At 43.0% G+C, this 12,099-nt stretch overlaps 1 protein-coding gene across 6 annotated transcripts in view; it reads right to left on the bottom strand.

The window, feature by feature from the left end:
* Positions 1-12,099, bottom strand: part of Mboat2 (membrane bound glycerophospholipid O-acyltransferase 2) — a 132,394-nt gene that overhangs the window by 34,426 nt on the left and 85,869 nt on the right. For 4 of the 6 annotated variants that reach the window (XM_078029704.1, XM_078029706.1, XM_078029709.1 and 1 more), the window contains 2 exons: positions 10,044-10,139; positions 442-497 (listed from right to left, as the gene is read on the bottom strand). In XM_078029704.1, coding sequence (XP_077885830.1) covers positions 442-497; positions 10,044-10,139 — 152 coding nt within the window. The remainder of the gene's footprint in view (positions 1-441; positions 498-10,043; positions 10,140-12,099) is intronic. The other 2 variants (XM_078029705.1, XM_078029708.1) reach the window with 1 other exon arrangement.

The raw sequence follows: 12,099 nt of genomic DNA, 5'->3' as shown, positions 1-12,099 counted from the left end.
AATTAAAAATCAAGGTAGGGGGCTGGGGGTATGGCTCAGTGGTAGAGCGCCCGCCTAGCACACGTGAGGCACTGGGTTCAATCCTTAGCACCACATAAAAATGAAATAAAGATACTGTGTGACCACATACATCTAAAAAATAAATATTTAAAAAAAAAATCAAGGTAGGGTTGGGATGTAGCTCTAGGGTACAGCACTTGCCCGGTGTCTGCGAGGCTACAAGTTCCAACTGCAGGACTGCAAACAAGCCAACAAAGCAGAACAAAGAAGCCACCAGGGCAGCCAGCCTGCTCGGGCAGCCCAAGGCCCGTCAAACCCCCCCCTCACCCCATGCTGTCCTGGCACTCTGCGGGGAGCAGAGAACTGTGGTAGTACCTCAAGCAAAAGATTATTTGAATGGGACTATATTCAGAAATGAAGAATTGATTTCAGAATTCTTACCATCATGAATTTCATAAGCCAAACTGGTGATCTTCTGAGTGATGATCATCATCGGGCTACAACAGACAAAAGGCAGGAGGTTTAAATGAGGAAAGTCCAAGCACTAAAGGCATGTAAAGAGAGTTCATTCCTCTTAGGGGACTACAAAATGCTGACATTTCTACCATAAAATGGATTTCAAGACCAGGGGTCTTCTATGAGCCAGGGATCAGGTCCTATCTCTTCATGTCATGCCCCAGAAAAGGCGGTCCAGAGGTCACACACCTGGCCTCTTGTGACCCAGTACCTCCTTCAACACCACACTGCCAGCTGCTGCCTCCAGCCCCGGGTGGGGGAAGGTAGGACATGACTGCCTAGGAAAGGCGAAGGGGTGGGAGACAAGGGCTTCTGGGTGAGAAGTGGGAGAGGTGAGGGCAACAGCACAGGGAGGAGGAAAGGAGAACAGGGACTGCTGCCCCTTCCCTGCTCTCAAAGTAGTGCATGCCAGCCACCGAGCAGGGCAGGCCAGGCACAGGAGCTGAGGCTTATTTGAAGGAAAAGAGGACTTCAAAATCAAGTTGCAAGCAAGACAATGGCAACACTTCTCCCATTTTTTAAAAGTGTTCTAATTAAATGGATAATTTGGAAAGGAAAAAAAAATGAGCTACACAGGAAGCACAGATAGGAATGTGGGTGTGGTTCGGGGGTGGAGTGCTGGCCCAGCAAGCAGGCGGCTGGGTTCTACCCCTGGTACTGCAGACACAGTTACCTTAGGTTAGGTTAATTTAATTTGGGAAACTGCAAAAACAAAAGGCATGAAATTCATTTGGTTGGAGGCAACACATGTACTCTGTGTGCCTGGAGCAGAACGTCTCACTGCACCCTCCCGGCAGAGACTCACCTGCACTAGGCAGGAGGGGCAGGGAGCTGACCCCACCAGGAGGAGTCTGTCCTTCCCCCACCTCTCTGCTCACAGCACAGTCGTGCAGTGCCAATGCCCACCTTCGGCAAACAGTCGGTGTCTCAATGTGTCAAGACAGGACCCTAGTTACACTATGTCTCACAATGTCGGCCCACAGTCTGAGGGCCTGTTTCCAACACTTCCACTCTAGAAAGCAGACGGGAACATGGCTCCGGAGGACGTGGGCTCCTCCTCCACACCTGACAGGCCAGGGTGGAAGAAACTCCAAGACTTAAGGGACGGGACCTGCGTTTAGACCAACATTCCCAAGAAATCATTCCTCAGTCAGCCTAATCCCCCTCTGCTTGGAGAGCAGACTCATGCCCTCTAGGCCTCGAAGACCATCCTTCATGGGGCCGGGGTTGTGGCTCAGGGGTACAGTGCTCGCCTGGTGTGGGTGAGGCGCTGGGTTCAGTCCTCAGCACCACATAAAAATGAAATAAAGGTATTGTGTCCACCTACAACTAAAAAATAAATTAAAGAAAGAGAGAGAGAGAGAGCATCCTTCATGATCTTAAGGACCATAAACCTGCTCTACCTCTTCCATTCCCCTGGGGAAAAAGTACCATTTTCTCACCCTGCCTAATTCTCTTCTTAGTTTATCCTACCAGTAAATTATGAAAGCCATTTCAGTTCTAAAGTCTAATCCTCAAGTCACCTTAAAACATAATTAACTGATAATTATTAAATTTAATCAACTCAGTGACATGGTAAGCTTCCAGGTATCATATGTAAGATGTTCAAAATGCTTTCTGAATACTTGTCCACACTGTCCCCACCCACACTCTGCACCTTCATGCAACTTCTATTTCACCAGATGCAAGGGATGCAGAACCTCAGGATGTCATGCTCAGCTGGGAGAAGAGTTGGCACATGGGTGCATGTGGGTTACTCTTCTGGAGCTGTGATGCAGAAAGACCTACAGCCCCTCCTTCAAGTTTCAGCCTGAAAGTTACTCTCTGTCCAAGAGGCCCTATGTCAAACAGCTCTGCACACAGATGCCCACACTCAGACACTCCACCTCATCAGCTGCACAGATGCCCACACTCACACATTCCACCTCATCTCAGCTTCTTGTCTGTTTCTTTCAAGGTGTTTCTCATGTTTGCAGTTCTTATATTCATTAAATTACAATGGTTATTTTTAAAGTGTCTCCCTTCTTCTTCTTCTTTTTTTTTTTTTTGGTGGGAATACTGGGGACTGAACCCAGGGGTGCTCTACCACCAAGTCACATCTCCAGTCCTTTTTTGAAATTTTGAGTCAGAGTCTTGCTCAATTGCTGGGCTGCCTTTGAACTTGCAATCCTCCTGTCTCAGCCTCCTAAGTAGCTGGGATTACAGGGTGCTCCACTATGCCCAGCAATCTCTTTCTTTAGAAGCCCATGAAGCAGGGAAGCCCAACGCCCTCCATACTGAACCTCCAACACACAGTTCAGCCTGGTATCAGACAAGAATACTGTAAAAACACAAAATGAAGTGACCCTGCTAGGTGTCTACCCAAGGTGTCTCCTACAGGCAGTGACACTCCTCTCCATCTGTCCACTGTCACAATTGAAAGCATTTGTCATACTAAAGTAAGACTGTTTACTTCTCTGTCACCACAAAAATACCCATGAACTATTCAACAGCAGGAACGCTGCCTTATCTTTGTGCCTTCAGAAACTGACACCTGATACACAAAGTACTGCCTGGTTTATGAAACCGTCTCATAGTTGTTTCTGTTTCCCTTACTGGTGATCATCAGCCCCAAACATTCCCTTTGTTTTAAATTAATTAATTAATTAATTTTTAAAGATAAAGATAGACACAATATCTTTTTTTTTTTTTTTTTTTTTTTTAAATGTGATGCTGAGGATCCAACCCAGGGTCTCATAACTGCCTCTGGCCCAACCTGTCTTCAGGGCAATGGTGAGTTTAAGAAAAGAACAGAAGGTAAAATTATCATAGAGTGACTACAAAGGGAAAGTCAGGGTGGGATAAAAGGTCTAAGAAGAGTTAAGAAGCAAGCGGCAGGTAAACAGATGACTGCAGCCCAGCATAGGCACTGTGAGGAGGCAGAACAGAGCCAAGGGAATGTGGACCTCACCCTGTCAGCAGACGCTGCTGGACAGAGAGGCACCCCCCAGTAAAACCAACACCACTAGCCACAGAAGCAAGCTGCAGATTTCAACAGCACAATATGTTCCCAAATATCTTTTTCAGGACAATCAGAGCAACTCTCCCAATTATTTCATTCTCACCTTTTCTGATACTTTTAACTCTCTACTGGATTTGTGTAGAAAGGAACTCTTGGCATGTTCCCCTCCCAGGTCCCAGGAAAGTCTGAGATAACCACGCCTGTTTCCAGGGGGAGGCTGGGAGCTGGAGGGCAGGCAGGGGAGCACAGGGCTCCATTAGAATTTAGGCCACGAGGTGATAGGTTTTAAACAGAACCATTCTGACTCTGGGTTGAACAGTGACAGAGGGGTAGAGGGCAGGTAGAAAGGGATGGTGGCTCAGACCAGGGAACAGGACAGGTGTTTGCAGCCCATTCCAGGTATACTCTGAAGGTAAAGGCAACAGGGTTGAATGAGCTTTGACACTGCATTTCATGCTGAGATCAACACCCGATGCCACCAAGGTTTTTGAACAGGGATATCAACTATAAGAACAGGGCTGACTGGGGAGGAAGGCAGGGAGCGAAGACCATAGGGAAGGGGAGCCAGCTGGGGCGAGGTGTGCCCAGAGTGATGCCCACAGGAGGACACGTGGGATGTGCTGAGGCGGCATTTGGACACTGAGGTCAGAAAACACAAACCCAACTCCACCACTCACCCTCGTGGAAGAGGGCCTTAGTTAACATTTTTCACAACTGTCCTTGTCTATGAAAAGGGGACCATACTGCCACCGTGGGGTTAAATGAAATGGCAATACAACAAAGCTCTTAGACAGTATCTGAGTGACAGACGTTGCTAAGCGCTAGCCCTGTCCGACATCCAGCCTTCTTCTAGCCCATGTTGGAACTGCTACCAAGAGCAAGGCACTGGAGGGACACAACCATCCTGTGGCAGCGCTGCTCCTAAAGAGGCCTCCTGCCTAGAGCAGCATCAGCAGGGGCACGAGTGCAGTGGCCTCCTCACCCTCAGTTACAATTTCTGTGGTTTTGATTACCAACTGCCAAACAAAATCTGAAAATACCAAATGGAAAATTCCACAAATATACACTTCCTAGGCTTTAAACTACATGTAGTTCAAATGTAACAGGATGAAATCTTGTGCCTTTCCCTTGTGTCTCACTGGGGTTGCGAACCACTCCTCTGTCCATGCTGCATCCATCACCAATCCATCAGTCCTTTCCTAGCTGTGCCTGAGTAAGTCTTACTTTAGTTGATAATGTCCACAAGTACACAAGTAGTGCTGACAGAATTTCAGATATGCCCAAGAAAAGCTGTAAGGTACTTCCCTTAGCGAATGTCAAAGCTGACCACAGCTCTGTAGATATAGGAAGAGGCACAGTGCATGGAGGGTCTGGTGCTACTGTGGTTCCAGACATCTCCTGTGAGTCTTGGGGTGCCTCCTACGGGTAAAGGGGCTACTGTAACTACATAAACAAGTGTCAAGTGCAAAGCACAATACTGAAGAAATGTGCAGAGGTGAGTGAAAATTCACACCGACAGAGCCAAGGGGGAAATATCTCAAATAAGTTATTTAATTCAGTCCTTTAAGATTTGGGAGGTTTCAACAGGCAGATATGGTTGGAAAGCTGTTCCAAGCAGCGAACAGGGTGAAAAAAAGTACTGCCAAAGAAAGAACAGGAGAGACAGACCTGAAAAGCTGTGAGGGGCTCTGCAGGCCTGTGTTAAGAAGCACTGTGTTTATTTTTTTTTAATTAGAGCATTATAGTTATACATAGAAGTTGGGTTCATTTTGATAAAAGTATACATGCAAGGAATTTGATACTCCATTTCAGCCCCTGGTCCCCTCGGCACGGTATGTTTCTGATAGAGGTTATGCTGCACTGCCTTGTAACATCCATAAACTCAGAGGAAAAGCCCAGGCATGAGTGGGGGACAGACAAATGATAAATAGGTTGTGTCTCTTCACCCACAGTCACCTGAGCCTTATTAGCAGCAGCTATACAGGATAGCTCCTGTAGACAAATATAGGTCAAGGGGTTGAGAGATACTCCCACAGGATGAACCAGGACAGGTGGAACACCACGGCTTGCAAGCACTTGAATAATTTAGTCACCCCATTTACAGCTGCTTCTGGGTGCACTGCGAGGCAGAGGAGGGTCACAAAGAGCAGCAAGGGCCTTTGTCCTCCTTTCACAGAAGGCGAAGAGATCCCTAAACTTAGACTCTGTACCTAAATACAGCTGAAGAGAATAATGAAGGGGACAATCACATCTGCAGTTATGGGACCAGGGCCTGTCATTGCATGTGCTTAACAGAACTGTCACCTACAAAAGCACCTACCAGAAGGCACACCACCCCCACCAAGGACAGGCCCAACTAAGCCACAGCGAGTAGCTTACTGAGCATCTGTTTCCGTCTGCTCTGCTGAGACAGAGTCTGGATTTGAATGGAAAATTATGTCACACATAGCTTTTTTTGGTAGACATATTAAAAAATCTCTTTGGCATCACAAAAATCAACATATTTCAATCAGAATTCATTATCCTTCTGCCAGAAAAACTGCTCTTGCCTCCATCTACAATTTGTCAATCTCCATGTGAGGTAAGGATCTGCCTTTCCCTCCTCCTCCTGATGTCCTGGTGCTGAAGAACTGGGCCAGGCTTGCCCACTGGTTTTGATCCCACTATTGCTATTCTGTATTTTTATTCTTAAATCCCTGGGGTCTCTCCTTCTAGGTCCTCTACCCTGGCTTTCTTGATTTGTCTACTCCTATGTCAGTTCCATAGTATTTTAATGACTCTTGTCCTTTTGGGAGGGGGGTTACTGGGGATTGAACCCAGGGGTATTCTACCCCTGAGCTACACCCCCAGTCCTTTTTACTTTAAGACAAGTTCTTGACCTTGAACATACCATGCACCTGCCTCCTCTTCAGGTCACTGGGATTACAGGTGTGCACCACTGCACCTGGCTTAATGATTCTTATTTTATAGACAGTAGCAATCTTTATACTGAGTTTACTACTCTCAAGAATTTAACCTTCCAGACAAACTTTTCAATCACTTTATCTTATCTCTATCAAAACCCCAACTTTTACCACATTCAGTGTCAGGTTAACAACAGGAAAATTACCATCCTTACAAAACTGAATTTTACTATTCTTATAAATGAATGATTCTCAAGTTATTTTTCAATGTCCTAGAATAAAAGTTTTAGTTTTCACACAGAAATCCTGCTCCTTTTTTAAAACATGTATTCCTAGATATTTCATAGTTTTTATTGCTTCTGAAACTTCTATGTTTTCTAATTGATTATTGTTGGTATAAAGGAAAACTATTTTGTTGATTTATATTTCTCTTGTATCTATTTTCTTTTTCTTTTGGTACTGGGAATTGAACTCACATTGAGTCATATCCCCAGTCCTATTTTTTGTATTTAGAGTCTCACTGAGTTGCTAAGTGCCTTGCTTTTGCTGAGGCTGGCCTTGAACTTATGATCCTCCTGCCTCAGCCTCCCCAACCGCCAGGATTACAGGCATGTGCCACAGTACCCAGCTCTTGTATCTATTTTCTAAGGCTAATCTAAGCTCTAACAATTTCAGCTTTCAATCTTTCCATAAATAGAAACTTCTATTAACAGACCCTTTTAGGGGCTGGGGTTGTAGCTCAGAAGTAGAGCACTTACCTAGCATATGTGAGGCACTGAGTTCGATCCTCGGCACCACATCAAAAAATAAATAAAGTTATTGTGGCCATCTACAACTAAAAATATCTTTTAAAAAAGAGTTCCTCTTGGGCTGGGGTTGTAGCTCAGTGGTACAGCGCTTACCTAGCATGTGTGACGCACTGGGTTCGATTCTCAGCACCACATGTAAACAAAAAGTAAAGGTCCACTGACAACTACAATAATATATTTTTTAAAAAGTTCCTCTTATCTAATTAAAGTTTTAAACATATCCTGAATTGTATGTGTACATACGTTGTGCAAAGACACCATCTGCCCCATCAACTTAGGAGAAGTTGCCAGAGAGCCTGAAGGAGGTGGAAATACAAGAAAGAAAGGGCCTGGTCCCCTAAGTTATTGTGTGGAATGGAAGCGCCATCCTCAGTGAACTGTAACGTGAATGAGAAGTAAAGTCCTATGTTATTCCACTGAAGTTATGTGACTGTGTAACAGCAGGTAACCTATCACTAGCTAATACGGTGAGATGTTAGGTGGGGGACTAGAGAATGAAAAGAGTTTGGAGTAGCAGATGAGAGAAATGAAAAGGGTAATGACTAATTTCAAACTGAAGAAAAGGTAGTAAGGGTCTCTCTGGACTGGTCACACAAAGCTGTATTAGCATCAACCCACTTGGTTGTATGATCAATTCAACTGGATTATACTAAATTACTTTTATATCTGGTGGTTTTAAAAAATAAAGAAAAGACTTCTTTTTTTTTTTAATATTTATTTATTTAGTTTTCGGCAGACACAACATCTTTGTTTGTATGTGGTGCTGAGGCTCGAACCCGGGCCGCACGCATGCCAGGCGGGCGCGCTACCGCTTGAGCCATATCCCCAGCACCAAGAAAAGACTTCTTAATGAAATATGAAGAATCCTAAAATATTAACTAGCAAAACCTAACTGGGGTTGAAGAAGACTGGGAGACCTAGAACCTCCGGGGCTCAGCTCCTTATCCTCTTGCACTGCCTGCAGAACGTACCATGGAGCCCTAGGACTCCAGGGGTTGAAAAGTAATGACTGCATGGCACTGTCAGCTTAGTTGCTGATGTTAACATTTCTGTCTTCAACATTCATAAACTAAATTAGTTGAGAAAATTCTTTTTGTTTCTATTTTATATTAAATGCCTAATTTATTTCTCATTTATTACAATGCAAGTATTCAAAGCTATGAATTCACCTCTCGATTCAGTTTGTCTGCAGGGTTCCTGTTTCCCTATTTGGGTTTTTCCCTTTCCTATTGTATTTTCTACTTTTTCCCTTAAGTATTATTTCTAATTCAATTAAATATTTAATACCATTGTGTGCTACTACACTAAGGATATAAGATGAACAAGGGCAACATGATCATTATTCTTAGGTTAATTTTTGCAGTGACTGTGATACTTTTTAAATACTTCCTAACTTCATTACACTATGATGACAACATGTGATTCTGTTTAGGAGCTCAATTTCTTTCTACTTATCTATTCATTCATCCATATACATATGTGTTTATACACACATGTGTATACACACACACACACACACACACACAGTGAAACTAAAGACTGACCCCAAGGGTGCTCTACCACTGAGCTACATACATCCCCAGCCCCTTTTTGGGACAGGGTTTCGCTAAGCTGCCCAGGCTGTCCTTGAGCTTGCCATCCTCCTATCTCAACCTCCAGAGCAGCTGGGATTATACCCATGGCCACTGCACCCAGCCACAGCTCAACACCTACTACTCATAAGAAGATTGACAGTCTATTTTCCTTTTCTGCGTTCTAGGTATGCATCTCAATTTCACTCATTTTGAGTGAAATTGCTAGTTAGTTGGTTTAATTGGTTTTTATGGCATCCTTCTGTTTTCACTTGGTTGTTTCTCATGCAACCTACTTCCATTCAAGACTACTTTTATATGTGTACAGTGAAACCCACTTGGTCTCTTTAGGGAGAAAAAGATGGGTCATCTTCTGTTTCACAGAAGTGATTTTTTTTTTCATCAATTTGGGCCCATTACTATTGTCGAGCAATTTTTTTCTCCCGAAATATTATAACCCGTTTTGTCTAATTTTTTTCCAATTTACTTATTCTTAAATTGGATCTATTACTGATTATTGTGCTGTCCAATGACTCAAGACTGACCTAGCATCTTCTGTATGCTGTCCATGGAGAAAGCTGTAGGAGCCCGAAATAAAGAACACTGAGGTTTAAAATCTCCCCCTCCCCACCTGGCCCACTGTGAATGAAGACACCCCTGTGTAGAAGGGGGAGTTTATCAGGAGACAAGGGCTTGTGCAGCAGGGTGTTTAACAGAAACTCCAACAGCTACTAGAATAGGACAGACCTAACTGGCCAGGGAGGGAATGAATCCCCTCTGCAGCAACGGAAGCCTGAAGTCACCTCCACTACTGTTGAAACTAATGTCGGATAAGTGGAGTGGAGATAGTGGGAAAGGGAGAGGGAAGGGGGAGAGGGGGTAAGGGGGTGAGCGGGTGGGGGAGGGAGAGGGCAAGCAGCAAGAATATGGGCTCCAGGGGGCTAAATTTCCAGAATCATTAATTATTGCTGAAATCTCTATCAGAATTAGAAAATGCTTTCAATATCAGAATGTTATGTAAGAAATTAAATTGTTATATATTTAGAATAATATTTTGTGACATAAAGTATTATAAAGAAACCAACTATGATAAGAAAAATTCTAAATTCATAAAGGAATTTTGAACTCAAATGTTTAATGATAGTTTTTCACTGGAACTAGTAAATGCAACTATATTTTGTTTTATTTTAACTAAGAGTTACAAAAGATAAATTGGAGTGCTGAATCAAAGTTTTAATCTTACCCTGAAAAATCAGCAGAATATTGTCCATAATCAAAGATATAGACTCTAGTGATTTGGCACACTGTGAGGTATCCCAAAGCAAACACAAAACAGTATCTGGAAAAAAAAAAAAAAGAAAAAAGAAAAGCCAGATTAATAATGATTAAAAAGTCATTTAAAGAGTATATTTTAAAGTAATTCATTAATTAAATGATATGGTTGAATGATTAAATCTTACTAGATCTACTCTCAAATAACAGGCCCAAGAGCACTCTACCAGGAAGCTATATGCCCAGCCCTACTTTTGTAGAGACAGTGTCTCACTAAGTGACAAAGGTTGGTCTTGAACTTGTGACTGTCCTGCCTCAGGCTCCTAGGTTGCTGGGAGTACAGGCTGGTTACAGGCAGTTGCAGCTAGCTCAAGTAACTTCATAAATTAAGAAAACTCTTCCCTAGTTATCTGCTTTAGTTTACTTGGCTACATCGTCAATGGTAAATGCAATCAATTACTGCCTTTATTCATTTACTTGTGGAAGACATCCACACATCAAGTTACATATTTGAAAGTTATAATTATGAGCATAAAATTGTAATTATTGACATCTGCTGTGTCTACTGATTCTTATATTCTAGAAAACAAAATTTAGCACAAAAATACTTGGCTCAGATATACATTAAAATAAACTCTTAACAGGAGTCTAAAAATGTCCTCAGTAATCTAAAATCATAATCATAATCTTTGGTGTGGGTTAGGTGGCATTTAGCCACATTTAGATGTATGAACACTCAGTGACTTTCACCAACTGAAGACATCTGGGTTGGAGTTATAATAAACAGTATGAAAAATAATTCACATATCAATAGAAAAGAGCAGGAACATTTTAGAATATATAACACTATACAATGCAATAAAATAATGAGTCTACAATGTGAGGAAGTTCTGCCTTCACTCCACACTATGACAATGGACTATAGAATAAAACAAAATATATACCAAACAGGAACTGTGGCCAAAGATTCAAATGTTCTCAATCCAGGAAGGACCTTCTAAACATATATAATACAGAGAAATGAAAATGAAAAGTAGTGTATTTGACTAAACTAAAAGCTTCTCATGTAGGCAATTCAGGTGATTTTATGAAACTGTTTTTTTTTTTTCAAACTTTGAACAAGGACAAAGGGAGGACGATTTCCTAATTCAATTGCTGTACGAAGTTAACAAACCATGATCAATACACCTCACAATCATTACACCTGTGTGCACATGTGATCACCAAGCACTCACAAACTAAAACTTAAAATAATTTCTAGAAACCACTCATTTCCTAATGACAACATCTCTCATCATAAGTTTTCTCCAAGTTTGCCTGCTTCCCCACAACGGGACAGTCTATTTCTCTGTCCACCTCAGTCTGGGCCAGTCTTCTAACCACACTGACCAGATTATATGAAACATACTGTGAATTCCACACACGGCCCCTAATTGTCCTGGCAGTTGCTACTTCTTGTTCTTTTGGTGGTTAGTTAGTCATGAGAGAAAACTGACGCTCCTGAGACCACTGCACGTGGGGGTTCTGCAGCGTGAGACTGTGGAGAAGGGTAAGGGGGGCAGACACCAGGCAGGGGGACTGGAGAGTCATCAGGTGGTGAGTGAATAAGCCAATGGCACAGGAGAAAGAGAGGACCATTCAGCTGAACTTCCCGAGCCACAGAAACACAGCAAAACAAGTCACTATGTTAAAGCCACTGCTCTGATCTAGTGACATCATCAAAACAGACTGTGAGGCACTTTGGAAACAAAAACATGAAACACAGCACAGGTTTGGGGACTGGGTTGTGCTTAGAGGCAGAAAAGCCCCAGGAGATGTGGGCTTAGGCAGGAAGGTCAGAAAGGGAGCTGGCTGGAGCCAGAGCAAGGCTAAGCTGGCATCTGCAAAGCAGAGAACAGGAAACACACCTAAGGTTAACATTACCCGGATTCTTTCAGATGCCATCGCAAGGTACGGACCCAGACAGAAAGTAAAATGAGTGTTCAGGTTTTAATGAGGATATACAAAAACAGGAAGGCCCTTCTAGT

The sequence above is a fragment of the Ictidomys tridecemlineatus genome, chromosome 12, assembly GCF_052094955.1.
Source record: "Ictidomys tridecemlineatus isolate mIctTri1 chromosome 12, mIctTri1.hap1, whole genome shotgun sequence".
Lineage (NCBI taxonomy): Eukaryota > Metazoa > Chordata > Mammalia > Rodentia > Sciuridae > Ictidomys > Ictidomys tridecemlineatus.
This window is presented reverse-complemented; position numbering and strand designations above follow the sequence as displayed.